This window comes from Bombus vancouverensis, chromosome 13 (assembly GCF_051014615.1).
Source record: "Bombus vancouverensis nearcticus chromosome 13, iyBomVanc1_principal, whole genome shotgun sequence".
Classification (NCBI taxonomy): Eukaryota; Metazoa; Arthropoda; class Insecta; order Hymenoptera; family Apidae; genus Bombus; species Bombus vancouverensis.
The window spans coordinates 12,754,277-12,772,180 of NC_134923.1; the positions used below are offsets into that span (position 1 = coordinate 12,754,277).

At 33.5% G+C, this 17,904-nt stretch overlaps 2 protein-coding genes across 4 annotated transcripts; one reads left to right on the forward strand and one right to left on the reverse strand.

Annotated features, from left to right (window-relative positions):
• Positions 1-1,547: 1,547 nt before the first annotated feature.
• On the reverse strand, positions 1,548-17,845 carry d4 (double PHD fingers d4). 3 transcript variants are annotated; one of them, XM_033338678.2, is made up of 9 exons: positions 17,634-17,845; positions 17,440-17,549; positions 16,870-17,106; positions 16,578-16,783; positions 16,093-16,162; positions 14,252-14,407; positions 11,648-12,127; positions 5,981-6,093; positions 1,548-5,170 (listed from the first exon to the last, which is right to left on the reverse strand). In XM_033338678.2, exons 1-9 carry the CDS (start codon positions 17,711-17,713, stop codon positions 5,039-5,041), a joined length of 1,584 nt encoding a protein of 527 aa, XP_033194569.1. In that variant the 5' UTR covers positions 17,714-17,845; the 3' UTR covers positions 1,548-5,038. The 3 variants fall into 3 exon arrangements, with proteins under 3 accessions (XP_033194569.1, XP_076479852.1, XP_076479853.1); XM_076623737.1 differs by lacking the exon at positions 14,252-14,407 and having other exon boundaries at positions 17,634-17,844; XM_076623738.1 differs by lacking the exons at positions 17,440-17,549; positions 17,634-17,845 and adding an exon at positions 17,196-17,322.
• On the forward strand, positions 2,180-4,357 carry Iyd (Iodotyrosine deiodinase). The gene is made up of 4 exons (XM_033338736.2): positions 2,180-2,354; positions 2,534-2,746; positions 2,803-3,119; positions 3,203-4,357. Exons 1-4 carry the CDS (start codon positions 2,180-2,182, stop codon positions 3,386-3,388), a joined length of 891 nt encoding a protein of 296 aa, XP_033194627.1. The 3' UTR covers positions 3,389-4,357.
• Positions 17,846-17,904: the final 59 nt, after the last annotated feature.

The window sequence follows — 17,904 nt, forward strand, 5'->3', positions numbered from 1 at the left end:
AGAGAATAGAAAAATATGATAAGTTCATTATTGATTTTTTAACTTTTGTGTTGCTTGATAGTTGAAAAGAAATACTAGAGTAAACTATGTTTTGAAGGATTTAAAATTTCTTATCTCATTTTTTATCTCTTGATAGTAAGCAATAGAATACAAAATACACAATTGTTAAGTTTAGAGGATCATATGAAGTGCTTTTTTAATAGGTTTCACATTTCATTTGCAGAGTATCACTTTTTGTAGTCATATGAAAGTACTTGCATACTATTAATCATACGAAATTTAATATCCATAGGCCTGATTAATTAATACGTAAATGTTACAATAATAAATAAATGCTGTGCAAATACTTTTTGTAACCATTGTAATTGAGAAAGGGAATAACCTGATATGTAAATTCAAAGATACAAGTCTTTTGAAAATAAGTAATAAATCCACGATATTTTGTAGGAAACGAATAATACTAGTTTGATTTTTATGTTAGTTTAACTTAATTAGTATTAAACTGGGTAACTAATGTTATCAACATTTTTTTAATGTTCAAGAGGATGAGAAAAACATATTTAATTCTAAATTAAACGGGAAGACAATTTTGATGGGGGATTGATCAACAATACATTGAATTTTAAAATTGCTTCTCTATAAAAAACAAGCAGTATAACTTATGTTTCTGTGATTATCAAATGATCTTATCGATTCCAGCGGAGAAGGCATGCCGATCAATTTTCATTAATAAACCGTTTTTTTTTATCCTTCTCTAGCAATGATAGGGACATTTTTGCACCGAATTACATATGAATGTAATAAAGGAATGCATTTCTTAAGTTCTCATGCAGGATACTCTAATGTTTCGAACAGGAATAATATGTTAATTCATTAACATTAGAACTACATACATAAAATGGTAGAAGATTGATTACAATTTTAAAAAGATGCGTTTTTTTAAATATTGATATTTTTATTGAAAAAAATATGATTACATATATTTATTTATTTTCTTATTCGCCATATATTCATCATATTCTAATTATTTAATTCTAATTATGTATGTATAATATATTTAAGTATATATTAAAGTAATTCAATAGTTCTAACGATAATGGATATAATTTCAAAAGTTTTATAATGTATATAACATGATTTCTTCATGGTTTTATAATTGTATAATTTTTTGTCCCTATACAATTTTTGTAATTTTATATTTGTAATTTTTCAGTTTGTCCGTAATCTTATAATTTTCATATATTTAGAATAAAACTACAATGATAGTTTTTGAATAAAATTCATAACTATGATTTCTCGTCTTTCTATTCATATATAATAATAAAATTACTTCAAAAAATATCCTGTCTGTATTATACTTAAAGGTCAAAAATTACCAGTCATCGCTGTTTACTGGACTAATAGGATTAAAATAATAGGATTAAAATTGAAAGAAGGAAAATGTGAATATTTTACTCGATATACAACCCTTAGCAAGAAGTTTACGAAACGTAATAAAACATGGAGGCGAAACGATGTACCACGATGTTGATCGAAATGAATAAGAATTATTAAAAGTAAACAGTGACTTTATTTATAATAACAAGTCTTTAACAATAGTAGGATGTCAATAAAAGTCATTGTCTAAGCCAGCGTCTCGATGGATTTATTTTTTAAATAGCCTGAGTCTCTTTTACGCTGAATAATTAAATCGTTTCCATGTATTGCTTAAAGATGTAATTAGATGCCTCAGTAGATAATACTTTTTTTTCTCTAGACGATAGAAGGTGCAAAAGACAATTTTAAAATTTGTTAAATAATCACTAATCGTATATAGTAAGAATTATAGTTACTCTTCGTTACACTTGGAAAATTAGAAACTTACTAAGCATAATATGTATACTTTTTTAAGACACAAATACTTGAATACTTCGTTGTATAGTAAATGATAGACGAAAAATTAATTGTTAATTAAATCTACTTTGTATCATGAGTAGTGGAGTACATAGTCGGTTTAAAAGCGATAACTTAGTTATTGTAGGTCACACGTATCTCTTCACTCGTTTCAACGCAATATCTTTATATATATATATATATATATATTGCTACGTTGTTAGCCTTCAATATATTGTAATTGAAACCGTTGAGCAGTATACTCAATCTTTTAGTTCTTGAAATAAATGTAAAATTTTTATTCAAAATGTTTATTGAACTTTTACCATTTTGGACGAAATACTGGTACCATATACTGATTAGTATCATACTTTACATTTTTTTGACATTATCTTATGAAGTGTTAAAAAAGGGCACTATTTTTATTCAAAACAAAAGACATAATTTTAACATTTTGGATAATACCATGGAGCAGTTAGAAGGTAATAATACTATAATATTATTACTACCAGGTTTTAAATTTTTAAAATAATAATTATAAAAAAGTATGCTATTTAAACTGTGAAATTCATTTGTATTTTTATGTAATGAATGTAATAATGTAATAATTACTGATTAGTCATGTATTTTTTTAATAAAATAAAAAGTTATGATATTCTAGACATTAATCAGGAAACACTAGAAAATAGCGATGAACCTGTACTAACAACAAATTTAAAACATATCCCTTATGTATATAAGAGACCCTCTGAAGAAGAGATACTCTGTCGAGCTTCTGAGTTTTATAAAATAGTAGCTGCTAGGAGAAGTATAAGATTTTTCAGTCCTGACCCTGTACCAAAAGAAGTCATACATGAGATAATAAAAGCTGCAGGTACAATATCATGTTGTTACATTCACAAAACTTTTATACATCTGAATCGGTTTTAGGCACTACGCCTAGTGGTGCACATACAGAACCATGGACATTCGTAGCGGTATCAAATCAGAAGGTGAAAGAACAAATACGTCTTATCGTTGAAAGCGAAGAAGAAATAAACTATAAAAAAAGAATGGGAGTAAAATGGACAACTGATTTACTTCCATTAAGAACAAATTGGATTAAAGAATACCTGACTACCGCTCCTTATTTAATATTTGTGTTTAAGCAAATTTATGGAATTTTACCAAATGGAAATAAGAAAATTCATTACTATAATGAAATGAGCACGTCTATTGCTTGTGGTATTCTCATCACTGCTATACAGGTAATATTGTTATAATACTATAATCTCTTATACTGTATACCTATGAATAATATGAATTAATAATATATGAACTTTAAAACTAGTACGCAGGTTTGGTAACTCTGACTTCTACTCCTTTAAACTGTGGACCTGCCATCCGCAACCTTCTTGGACGTCCTCCTAATGAAAGGCTTGTTGTACTACTGCCAGTTGGTTATCCAGCAAAGGATGCTACAGTGCCTGACCTTCAGCGAAAACCTCTATCTGATATTTTAATAGAAATTGATTGACACATATGTAATGAAAAATTATGGGAAACAAAGTACCTCTGTTTAATACTTTGTCAGAATATTTGCTTACTTATGGGATGATGCAAAAATGAGTACACATAATCATAGATTTATATATATAAATCCTGTTTTTATAAAAAAACTTATATTTGTTTTGAGTATTGTTTGTTACTTATGAATATCTTACATTACACTTTCGCAAATATATATATATATTATTCATTATAATTATAGAATATAATTTTCCTTGGTCAAAGACATGACTTTCAATCTTATAAAGTTATCCTAAAATGTTCAAAAGGGACCTAATCCCTGAAATATAGCACCCAAAGAAGTTCTATCATTATGTATTATATTCCTGCACTCAGAAAATATTCATGGCACACAATAAGACTGTCTAAAGTTAGTGGTTCAGTTGTATACTAATGTTTATTGAAATTTGCATACAGTTTGTTAAAAATAAGCAATATAAAATGTAAATTCACCATTGACTGGTTCAAACTCAAAAATCTTTATAGACTCATTTCCATGACATCTAATACACACAATTCCATGTCGTTAAGCGACCTTAAAATTACTCGAATAAAAAAGAAACGAAGAGTTACAACAATGAGTACCAAATATCACCATGGTATCTTAAATTAAGTACATTCAATATATAAAATATAAAAATACTGAGCTAACAATAAAGGGCATATAGAATATAATTTTCTGCTGTACTGTGAGTTTTTTGTATGTCATAGCTATACTGCTAGTAATGGCTGTGTCATTAAGTGTAAAAGCTTTAATATCATGATACATACAGATAAACAGATAGTGTTCTATTTATCACTATTTATGAAACAGATGCTATTAATATCATGTTCTTCCTAGAATATCAATCTTTTTTTCCTTACGTTTGCTTCTTTCATTCACCTTGGATTGAACCAAGTTAATAGCAAGGAGCTAAAGATATTATGAAAACTTGAGATCTCCAAAGTCGTTTAAAGTGTAAGCAGTTTTTTGAAATCCTAAAAGCAACCGAACTTCGAATGTCAATGGCTAAAAATATATTGGCCAGGAGAACTAGGAGAGTATTTATCGATGTTCGCAATTGTCGAACCAACTTATTTCAATGAAAAAAGCAACGACGTTTAACGACAATCTGATGCCGAAGTCCTTGACCATTAAGGTTATGCCCATTAAACCCATTAACTTTAATGGCAAGCTTAAAGCGGCTATTCATCTGTTCTCGATAGAAACATTAAGACAGCCCTTTGACCTTATACCTTCGTACATCTAGTGATAAACGCTAGTTCGTTAGAGAATATAAATACATAATTGTGATACTTTTCATTTTCTGAGATCACCAATGCCTGAGATAATATAACGTACCATTCATACATTACGTATACTTTGCGATATTTCATCTTATTCAATAGAAACTTAAATCGAAAAGAAAAACAAAAAGCGGAATAGTTAATGCTGCCGACGTTGTTAATTAATAGTTCCTTTTACAAAGGAAAGAAGAGTTCACTTGAAAGTACATTTGCGTTTATCGTAATACTAGAAAGAAGAGTGAGCTTATAGAATACTCTCCTAATTCGAGAACGGCCACTGCACCACAGCAAATAGATAAAATCCATCACTTATTTACGAGACAAAAGATTCTTAATCACGGCGATGAAACTCTGCTATGCACAGACGGCAAGACCAGGAGCCCTCGGGAGGAGATGCAAGAGGTGGAGACAGACAATACATATGGTATCCACGATCACAGTCGTCACAGAACAGCAGCTGATCCTAGTTTGGTTCGCGAAACAATTAATTAGCTTCCAACGATGCCTAACTAACTGGGTGTAGTGATTCGCGATCACAGTTGCTTTATACAGTTTACTATCTCTTCCTCTTTACGATTACCCTACTACGGTATTCACTTATTCAGATGTAGTCTGATCCATTGTTAATTTTCGATAATCATAAACTTTTTCTTTTCTTTTTTTTCTTTATAAAAGATATTAGTAACGCGTTGTAATAGTTCAAAAAATTTGATAAGATTTAGAATCGTCAATGTATTTCCGTACATCTTCCTCGAACTATTTTGATTTAAAACCAACAATTTTTTCAAATAAATGATAATCATGCGGTGACTGATCTGTTTTGTTTCAATGATCTTGATAGATTAAAATGTTTCAATATGATATACTATAATATTAATTTTGTAAAATATTATCTTGTAATACAAATAATTAATTCTTGAATAAATTTTTCATATTACAATATCAATCAACTATTTTAAATTTATTTAATCAATAAGTAAATTCATATTATTTTAATCATTCTAGAAAAATAAACATTTTTTTTTCTGATGATCACACAATGATAGTTAACGTGTTAATAGCAACAAAAGAATCAACGTAAAGTAATCGACAAAGTAAGGTCTAAACGAAGATAACGTTAACGTATGTATAGAATAAAGGGTATTCGAACAACATTGTCCTTTCGTGACAGAGGAGGAAAATCAAAATAGTTGAAGTAGCTGCACGTGGATTGTTCTTTGTCTCGGCCACGTAAAGTGTAAGGGAAACCCGAAAAATGGTAATGAATACTCACATCGTTGTCAGAAGTACCACAAATGGAACAGCATTTGCATTCGATACACTGCCACCTGTACTTGCGAACAGAAACGATCATGTTCGCTGTGAATTGCAAACAAGTCGGATGCCCTATAACAAGAACGTAAACTAGGTCATGGAACACGCATTTGGGACGGAATAGGATAGCTTTTGGACGAGTAGAAAGGTGCTAGGACATTTATCTTGTGCCGAAGAACAGTGAACTCCAAGCTATCATCTCGTTTCTAATATCTTTTTACTCCATATTCAGAAAGATAAACGTTCATTTAAGAACTGGAACGGAAGCATTTTGTCGAAATTCCAAATTAAGTTCGATAGTTACATTCTTTTTTTTTCGATTGCTCAAAAAACGCGTGCGATAAGATTTCTATGATTTATCACAAAGAATCATGACTTTCACCCTTCCTCAGCACTAAAAACGTCCGGAATAATGATACGTTCTGTTATGTTTCCGCACAGAATGTTTTATTTCATGATATCTGCGATTGTATTCTTTTTTATTTTTTTATTTTTTTTTTTTTTTGATGTTGCCTCTTGAACATATTGTTATTTTATTTGGAATAGTAAGGTGGTAAGTAATAGCGGTGCGTACCTTGGAATAGTTCACGTTCTTTCTTGCGCAGCACAATATAAACGTCGCGGACCAGCACACTCTCTCCTCTCATTAGTTTACACACACTTTTTTTTCAAATCTTCGTACTCTTTTTCACCTCTTTCACGCTATTTTTCGTTTCTTTTTCTCTCTCTCACTCACGCTTTCTCCCCTTTAGTGCGCGCGGGTGTGTGTGTGTGTGTGCGTGTGCTATATTTTTTTCTTGACACCCATACACTCACACTCGCGCGCACACAAAATGTACACAGACACACACGCGCACACATGTAACTCATATAACGTATCACATTTGATATATATAATATATATATAATATATATATTTATATATAACTAGCGTTACTTAAATACTAGATTTGTAAGCCTCATGGGTATTGCTTAATTAAAATTGCCTAATAACAAGTCTTCGATCTTTTTTTCTTTTATATAACAAGGAGGAACTATCTCTGCATGCTTTCATACTCGTAATTACTTTTTTTTTTTTAATCTTTCATCCTCTCTCTTATACTAGGTGTGTGAATCTCTCTTAATACGATAAACAGAAGGGTTCATCAAGATACGATAGTGATTCACCTTCAGATTTATTTCTCTCTCGACGCACGAGCGCTACTAAGCTATAAAGTAAACCTAAAGGATCTCGTGTTATTAACCCCTTAACCTACAATGTCGTGTGAGAGACGTGGAACGTCGATCGGGCCAAACATAAACAACACGTGTGAGACACGTGGTACACCTCGATGTTATCGATTTGTTATTCGCTTCAAGATAGTCAATCTTTCTTGTTAAATGATCAATTGGTAGTGATTATTTATCAAACATCTTGCAAAATAAAATTAGTTGTACCTTATACATGCATTTACGTATCAAGAAACATGTGCGATTTGCACAGCCAAACCGTGAAATGGCACGACGTGTGACCGACCTTATTGTTGTTTATGGCACGCACTACTGGAATTTAAATCGTAAGGTAAGGGGTTAAACACATCTCATCTTCCTTCGCTCTTTTTTTCCCTCTCTATATATATTCTTCTTTCCACTATTTTATTCCTATCTTCACTTATTTTTTTTTTTCATTTGTTTTCTCCCATTTTTTTTTTTTTTTTTTTGGTAAGACTCGAGAAACTGGCGTCGACGACGTTTTTCAGCAGAAAGACACAAAAGAACTTGCGTGTAACACTTAAAGACGATATAAACCCTAGGTAATTCCTCTGCGTGTGTTTCTGCGCTGTGCAATTCCGGTCGGTTAATCAGACGCACCGTAGAAATTAACCATCTAACCACTGCGCTTGTTTACACGTCGGATGTAAAGGTGATAACAAGGGAAAATGTCGAGTACACGTACGTACGTTACAACTCGTTTGCATCGGTTATTCGTAAATCTATGATAATGATATAACGTTAGCGTTGGAAACCAGCTACTAGTAATGGAAAACGAACGCGCGGATTGCAGTACCGTTCGGGAGTGGTGAGTGGAGAGTTGATTAATTAAATACGAATGGTGACGGCGACGACCTCTCCGCTACGACGAGAGAAACTCGTGGAATATTGTACAAACAATAAAATGACGAATTTTTTCTGTTTTTTTTTTCTTTTTCTTTCCTTGTATTCTTTTCTTCTCGTTAATTCTAGCGTTCGAACGATATTTTCTTGTACGAATATCAAAGCTTGTATAAAACTAAGCTATTATCGAGTTTCTAAGATTACGTGATATATCTTTATCTCTTTTTTCTTCATCTTTTTTCATATCGTTAAAACACGACGTATGGTCGAAATGCTGCCTAAAGACTGGAGAAATTCGTTTGGAAAGAAAAGGAAGAATTATCGATAGTTTTTACAACCTTTCTCTCTCTCTCTCACTCTATATACGCATGTTTCGCTTGCATATGTCGTCGCTTCACTTGTTCTTTCTCCCTCAATGTATGCAATAAATATACTCGTCATTTGATGACGATTACGAATGGTAAAAAGGCGATTACTATGTTATGTATTACATTTGCAACGTGAGACGGAAACGATTAATGCCCAGAACGAAACGGAAGATTTTAAGAGCAGCAGATTTATAAATATGTGGAATGTTTACGCGAAAAAAAGTGAAATTGGAAATTGAGAAATTATTTTTTTTTTTAATTTAATCCGCGATTTTTCGTTACGATTCTCGAAAATGCTGTAAATCGATTATTTAAAACGCATGCCATCTATGATTATTGCATTAAAAGGTGACGGATAATCAATCGTGAATTTACTGACACAACTGTTTACTAAACATTGCTACGTTCGTACGAAAAATCAACTTTCCTCTTTATTGTACTTTCCAAGAAAAATGCAACGTATCGGTAGCAAAGATATTAAAAAAGAAAATAATATGATAATGAATTATGGTCGAATCGCAAAAATGAATATTCTTTTTGTGACTTTTTTAATTGAGTATTTTGAACGACAGTACTTGTTTACTAGCGTTATATGTGCTGCGCTCTTATGCTGTGGTATTCTATGGTAATATATTCTGTAAATAGAAACACTCGAAAAAACGTAAAATAAAAAAGGATATTTACAAATTTGAAAAAGTGTAGAAGTATCGAAAAAACATGGTCGATCCTGTTATTCCTTTTGTTTCGTCTTACTATATATAAATATTGTTGCTCTCGTTAAACGATTCACGACTGTGCTGGATAATATCAATAATATAAAGTATATATATAATATATGTATATTGTATATCGTATCGTTTTGTTCTTTAAGCTCTCTTAAAACTTCGCGATCATATGGAACGAACAATTCTCGCGGCAAGCTTCGTCCTTTTTTATTGATCCTTTTTTTATTTTTTGATTTTTGAACGAAACAACGATAAAAAAAAACCACACGATTACACTGTAGTCAAACAGAGAACACAAACACATCTTCTTCAATATGTGCTCTAGTGATACTGTGCAACAGGAATTTTGTTATTTTTCTTCTCTTTTGTTCATTTTTCTTTTTCTTTTCTTTGTTTCTTTAAAAAACTTTCAAACGCGTCGATTTCGCGATCTACAAATTTTTTTTCTCTCTTTTCATCAAAAATTTTCGCGTAAATTGTACGATTAATCTTATCGATGATTTATCTTTCTCTCTTCCTCAATCTTTTTTTTGTTCATTCGCATTTCTTTCTTTCCTTCTTAAATATCCAGAGCGAGATTCGTGTATCTTCAACTTCAATTGATTTTTGTACATAGTTAACCTTCCTCATTTTCTATTTGTTTATCATTTTTCTTTTTGTTCCTCTTTCCTCCGTAAAAATTTTTTTATCCCTTAAAAACTAATCATTGAATTACACAATAAATCACAGTTGATCCGTGCAGTAAAGGAATTTCGTGGAAAATTCCTATTACTCAGATGCGACAAGTTGCACCATTGACAAAGTGATGTTTTTGCTTTTCGTGCCTTGACTAGTGTACGTAAAGCTCGTAACCATTCATATTCCTTTCTCTCTCTTTCTCTCTCTCTCTCTCTCTTTCTCTCTCTCTCTTTCTCTCTATCTCTATCTCTCTCTCTCTCTCTCTCTACCTTTTTATTTTTGTCCGCCTAGAAAACCGTGCAGATAATCGATATCCCTTAATTATTGCACATGAACTACGTTTTAACGATGGTTCCGAACGTATGTCACACAGCAACTAGTTTGTCAACCTAACCTCAATCCGAAAAATAGTATATTATTCTCTTACTTTTTTTTCAGCACTTTTCTCCATTTTTTTAAATTCCCTTTTTTTTCTTTCATTACGATTCTCTCACGGACAAATCGAATTATCCTTAACGGTATGAAAAATAGCGATCGAATCGGTATGATAACCTCCGAGTCGACGATGGACAATAACAATGATTCGTCTACGAAATTCGTCTACAACGAACAGAAAAGAAAAAACGATCCTTACGATACGGATACAAAAGTCTAGTTCAACAAACAAACGGTTCAACCATAAACGATTGTTAATTAATCGACCATGATCAATACGAATGATCGAACGAACAATGAAGAAACGCGATAATTCCTCGGCTCTTATGCCTCGTATGAACACAAGTCGCGGATCGTAAGGAGACACAAGAGATGAAAACGCGCGCTGTTGACCGTGTTTTATGGGGCGATAAAAGTTTAAACTTTAAAATCACTTCCTATTGATGGACTTGACAAATGTTAATCTTGCTGTTCATTGTCGATTTTTCGTGAGAAGAGGAGGCAACAAGAAGACTGGAAAAAGGAGACACGTAACAGTGAACTATAAAGGAGTAAGGAATATTAAATATTTCGTATATGATAATTCGTTAAGGAAAGAGGTAGACGCAACTGATTTCATACTTCCGGAAGACAATGGTCCAAATAGGCAATTGGAAAATAACACAATAACATTTATCCTCGATATATCTTCTCCGGAAAGAGATGAACAGAAGTCCATTTAAGTCCATCGAAGGGAATGACCGAGCACTATATAAAACACAACGTTCATAAAATATCTTTTTAGCCTTGTCTCGATCTCGTTTTAACGAATAGAAAGACATATAACGTTTTAAAATAATCTTTAGCATAAGATCGTTCCTTAGTATTTTTATCACATTGATATTTCACATAAACAATTCTTTTATATTCTTTTTAAACTTAAGAAAATATAAACTAAAGAAAATATAAATATCAAGAAATTGTTAAGAATCATAAATACGAACGACCTAGAGAACGCTATAAGGCTAATAAATACTCGATTCGACTAACGAAAATTAACTCTCAATTCAACGAACAACGGTATTTCACAAATACTCCAATCATGCCGAACAAAATACTCATCCCCATATACACAGCCGATAGCGCGGGGATTGATTATCGAAAAACGAGAAGAGCCACATCCCCGGCTGCGAATGTTCAATCGACGAATACGATACACGACGATTATCGTTCCCGGAAAACGCTATAGATATCGTTGCTTAAACGCAACAGACCAGGGGACAACCGTGGCTTAATTGTGATTCGTTCTCCGCGTATACTTGCGCTTGATCTTTTCCTCTGGCTTACCTGAGCGACCGCAATCACTGCAAGAGACCAACTCTTCGGAGCCGCCGGTCTTTTTATTTTCCCTAGCATCGCCCAGACAGAAGTCGCAGTATGGGGACGGTTGCGCGGACTTGCCAGCTTTTTTTTCGTTCGTCCCTGGGGTCGGTGGGCCTTCCGTCCTCACCGAGGAAGGCGAGGGGACAGCTGTACCTGGCGACGGCACCGCCGGCAGATGTTCTTCCTTCACGGCTGGTATCGTAGGCGATGCTGGCGCTACCGTTGGCGGTACCGCGGGCAATTGTTGCTGCTGCTGAGGTGGCTGCTGTTGCTGAGACGGTTGCTGTGGTTGTTGCTGCTGCGACTGTTGCGGCTGAGGCTGGGCCGGCTGAGACTGCGGTTGTGGCTGCGCCGATGCTCCCGCAGCGGACGCGGACGGCGCTGCGGGAGAGGGACTCGAAGTACTCGACGAAGTTGCATTCTGACGACCCCGACGTGTACCACCTGATCACAAACCGACCACATACCCAGTTGCGCTTTGCGTCTCAAGCTAATGACCATGCACACTGGCTTAGAAACAATGATTTAGAGTCAATTTCTGTGATGACGAACAGCGATAATCGATTCGGTTACAAGCCTTCCGGTTGTCGGATGTCGGGTCGACAGTAATATCACATTTGATAAGCATTGAGGATTCGTGGCTTTGCTTGGCGAGCGATTGCCGGTTCTGAAATAATTATCACTATCCAGGACAAGGAAATTGTGAAACAGAATCTATTTAGAATCAGTGACTTTCGGATATTTTGGCAGAGTGGTGGAAATTACTATTTTTTAGGTGAAAAAAAAAAAAGAAATTGACGAGGAATCGGCTGTACAATTTTAGTTGGCTAAATGTAATATTTTTCACGAAATTTTAGCCGTTGTAATTAACTTGTAATTTTTAGAAATTAAGAAATATAAGGATACAAAAATTAGACACTGTACAGATTTGAAGCGAAAGAGATTAGTGAAATAATCTTACGTTTCTGTGAAATTCAGAGAATCTTCACGACAGGCAATCACTTACCACACAAATGACGAAAATTGTTATTTCGAATAACCAGAATCGATCATTCGATGCATCACAAATGTTTTAATGAAAAGAAACTGGCACAACAATAAGGAAACAAATGAAATAATACGTATATAGATACATATAATATATATATATATATATGTGTGTGTGTATATAAATATATACATATATACATATATATATGTATATATACACACACAAATATAATAATCGTAACAGGGTGCACATATTATGTCAATCCGATATGCATTCCATCACCAAAAAAGAGCAATTCCAAGATTATATAAAGAAGTCGGGATAATTCGAAAGTGTTCCAAAGATCAGACAAAACAGCACTACACAAACGTGAAAAACAAACTACTTTGGCAACTCATGTAGAGAGATAGACAGAGAGAAAGAGAAGGATATAAGACAAACGTATCTCCGTGCGATTTTTTTTCTTTAGTTTTAAGCTCTGCAGGCGCTCATCAAGAGGAAAACTCGAAGCCAAAATCGCTCTAGGAAAGTAAAGCAGTAATAGAAGCAGCAAGCAAACAGAAAAATGAAAAATTAAAACAAACTGTAAAAAAAGAAATACTATATAGTAACTATTAAAGATTAGAAATGAATAAATGCGAACGCATGCTATAGAGAATTACGGAAGAGACGACTATCTCGTCGGGTGAAATAATAAGACGCACACACATACCAAACATTCAAAAATGACCGCGTCAAGGAGCACTACCGATTTCATTAAAATGACGTCGCCTCTCTTTATTTTCCGGTTTTTACTCTTCCAACACACGAGAACATTTTTTGGAAGGAAAAAGATGCGAATTGCAGAAACATGCTATTGCAAAACATTCGCAACGATCGCTGCATTTCTCTTTTTATAATTTCGTTTGAATCAGCCCATCTTAAATATATATAATATAGTTAAATATATATATCGACGAAACAGAGAGAAATCTGAAAAATTTTCAGCACAATAAAGGCAGACATAATTTTTGGTATACATATAAACGGTATACGTATATATATATGTGTGTCAAATATATATATATATATATATATATTAAAAAGAAAAACAAATCGCCGTTATCATACTGACTTAGGCATATTCTTCTCCGTATGATATTTACGCGACACGTAAATTATCCGAAAAGAGATAATAAAAATGAAAAAAGATTATTGTGCATGAGAGATTCCATATGCATGAAAAACGCTATGGAAAAAAGTGGAAACACAAAAATCAATTACGGCTACGGTTATTTGCAATACATGCATTTGCAATACATGTAATTAAGAAGAGAGTAAAAACAACAGAAGAATATAAGAACAAGAAGAAGATATTATATTTAATTCCATCAAGTTAGGTAAATATTGTTCAGGGTTATATGAACAAGTAAGTAGTTGCAAAAATCGGGATCCAGAGATCAAAGATCATAAGGCATCAGGTAAAAAAAGACATCGGGAGACCAGGAACAAGTTGACGTTTGTTTCTTTGTTTCTTTCTGGGTTGGTATTTTTTCTTTAAAGGAAAGTGAGAAAATTGAGCTGATTTTGGCTCCAACCTGGCTGGTTCGAAGCAGCGGTGTCTGCAACGCTCCTAGGTTCAACTTCGGCAGGACTGGGACTTAGTTCCTTAGCAGGATCACCGGAGGAAGTAGAGTGGGAATGACCGTAATGGTAGACCAGACCAGGTCTGGTTTTATACCGTGCGCTGCATACTGCAAAAGTGCAAATACTGTTTTCCCACAAACCATCCAATGCAACGTCCATGATAAGAGAAATCTTGGTCGACGAGTTGGTTGGACGATATGGGAGGATGTACTTATTTAACCGCCGCGTTAGAAATGTACTTTTAAACCTTTTATAATAACAAAGAACATCGAAAAGATTAAACTATTGTACGACGATATAAAAAAGGTCTTGGTGAATTTCAAGAAACGAGGCGGTTAAAGTAAATCTAGGATAGAAGCTTACAGGTTAGGGACAGCATTTGCACACCTTCCGCACCAGTACATATCCCTATCCACCTACGAATCTATATGTGGACAAGCAGTGAAGGAGTTCCAGCCCAAGAAGCAAAACTAATACGATGCAAGGCTTGATGCTTGTATACTCCTACAGAATGAGCTCGCTACAGTGTGAGCCAGTACATTCTTGCTCTGTTATTGGCAGGTAGTATAGAAGTCCGAAGATATTTGGCCAATTTCGTAAGCTCGACGTGATCGAGATAAAAAATTTCGAATATCGTGAGGTTTCTTCTATCGTTGCGTGATCGAAGCTTACTAGTCGAGACCAAATGTCTTTAGATTTATTTTCTGCTAATCTAACAGGAGTGGTTTCAAGAAGTAAACAGATTGCAGGCACATTCGAGTTAATTCATAGACTTCGTGTCTGGAAAAAGTTCGATCAAATTAGTAATGACTATTATACTCCTTCAAGGTTTGGACAAGCGCGACGTTACGCGTTCATGAAAATTATACTTCAGCTAATTTCGATATCTCGTCTCAACGCTACTGTCATAAACATAATCTTACGTGTTATGATAAATAAAAAAAAAAAATAAAAAAATTGCATTAACCATTACACAACAAATATATAATGAATAGCATTTATCAGATTCGTAACCGTGATTGATAAATCTTCGAATGAATGTGAATTTACGAAACGCGAGTTACGTGATAAACTATAGTATAACTTTAGGGGGTAATTGTCTTTGTACAGAATCATACAATGTACTATTTCATAGAAATTTCACACAACCTGGATTAATATATCGTAGATTCTTCTATATAAAAACTTCAATTCTTTTTTATGCGGATAATCAATCTTTGCCTTTCATCCATGAATCATACCATGTCTCTTCATACTTCAACAAATAGGAAAAGAGAAATGGAGTACAAGGTTTTTGATACAAACAGAAATTATACAGTAAGGACTGGAATATGCTAAGTAATATACTGCAATTCATAAACTTGAAGGAAAACAGCAGTCAATACAATACTGATCAATTCCACTGAATGAAAGAGCACTAAAAGTCAACTGTGGAATTAATTTTACGACTAGAAGGGTACCTTCCCACGTTACACAATCAGATTATACTTAGTTCAATCACCATCCCCAAATGTAAAATTATGCGGCAACCAAGACTAAATCTTTAATAATTTATTTCGAGTTTCCAATCATCATCTTATATTAATATAGTAACCTCTGCGTATCTTGTAAAATAATACGTAGGCATCGTAAAAATATAGTTATTTAATAAAATTAACAAATCTTCTAATGCAATGCATTTCTTTTCTCTTATTTCAAAATTAACAACTGATAAAACTAATAATAATTATATTTTTAATGAAACTAGTAACAGGAAGTGGTCATTTGTAGTTGTATCTGTGATTAAACTTACGGTCACAAACGAATGGCTTATCAGTGTCAACGGCATCATAGTTGGTTTTTTTGCGCCCGCGTCCCCCACCCTATATTTAATAAAATATATGCATGACGAATTTAATATCTGCCATATGTAAAGAAACTAAATTATGAATTTAAATGAAAAACAAATTAAATATTTTTCTTTTTTTTTTTAACTTCTTCGGTACGGCGACAGTTCGACGTATAGTGTTATTGGCGAGAGTAACGTAGCGCAAGTGTATCGTATGTACATCTTCTATTATTAATTATATGTATTATTAATCTATAAACGAATGGACAGATTAAAACGATTAAATAAATAAACAAAAGCACTAAAGGTAGCAACCGTATCGAAGGATATAAGCATAAACAATTGACTGTGTATTTCGTATCTGTTGATCATAACTCACGCGTATACCGAAAAAATTAAATTAATAAAATAAAATGTTTGCATAACTATGCAGCACCGATCAAATTTACCTTAGTACGTTTGCCCCCAGGGCTATCTGTAGAAGATGGGTGGTTTCGTGCAGGATGATGGCCACCTCCACGTGGTTTTCTTCGTTTCCTTTTACTACTATAACTTTCCTCATAATCATAATCACTTTCAGCATCAGGTTCTTCATACGTGTCCATATCCAACATGTCTTGCTCATCATAGTACCATGCATCTTTACTATGTTCATCTGCATCAAATTATTATACGTCACATTATAACAAATGAAATTTATCTTTAACTTTATTTCACTAATAATGTAATATTATTTATTACCTTTAAGGGCCACTGAATCTTTGCTATCGTCATTTACATGTGTTACAGTTTCTACACCTTCATTACCGTCTTCAGTGTCACCTCTTGGTCCTCTTTTTGGATGTAAATAATGCATCAAGTATTGTCGCCGTTTTTTCCTCCATCGTTTACTAGGATATGTATATATCTGGCCATGTAACAAACCGGGTAGTCTTTCTCTTGAAGACATAAATAGCGCAGAGTGATTCTGTGCTACACCTGTAATTTCATATAGTCAAATAACAACAGTAACAATTTTCATCCGTAAATAACTATGCTACATAATTGTATATTTGTAATACTAATACCTATCATTTTTAATTGAATAAGTATGGAGTGCAATTGCTCCAAATATCTTCTTTCAATTATATCAAAACTTTTTCAATAAAAAATAACAAATTCAACGACAGAGTCTAAATGTTTAAATCATTTTTAACAATCATTCGAACGAGGAAGCCTTAAGGATACGAACGAATCATCATTAATTACATTGTAGGTATATCATGAAAAACAGATATAAAAATTTTATAGAAAAATTATGATAACTAATACCTGTTTGAGAATCGAGGAAAGGCATACGTAAACGTCGTTCTCTGCATAGTCGGCTATTATAATTTGAGGAATTTTCAATGGCTTCCCTATATGCTGTGTCATTGAGGAATCTGTGAAGAAATCAATAGTAGCCATGTAAAGTCCTACATCCTACCAAGAATAAATTTATATTTTACAGTTAAAGGAACACATACCCTTCGATTTTAGACAAATTGCTTTCATTTACAACTTGAATAATTCCTTGTGCAGCCGGCGAGATTGTAATGGCTGTCATTTTATAATAATCAAACAATACGCTCCCAGGATTCTACTCGCCACTTACCGTTCTTGCCGGAAGCAGAGCTCCATATTTTCAGGCATGCGCGTCCGTTTCACTCAGAAATCAGAAATGCGTACTTAACATACCATAGACAACATATGATCAGAGAGGAAATGAAAGTGCTCACGCGTATGGCCCTGGTTGTT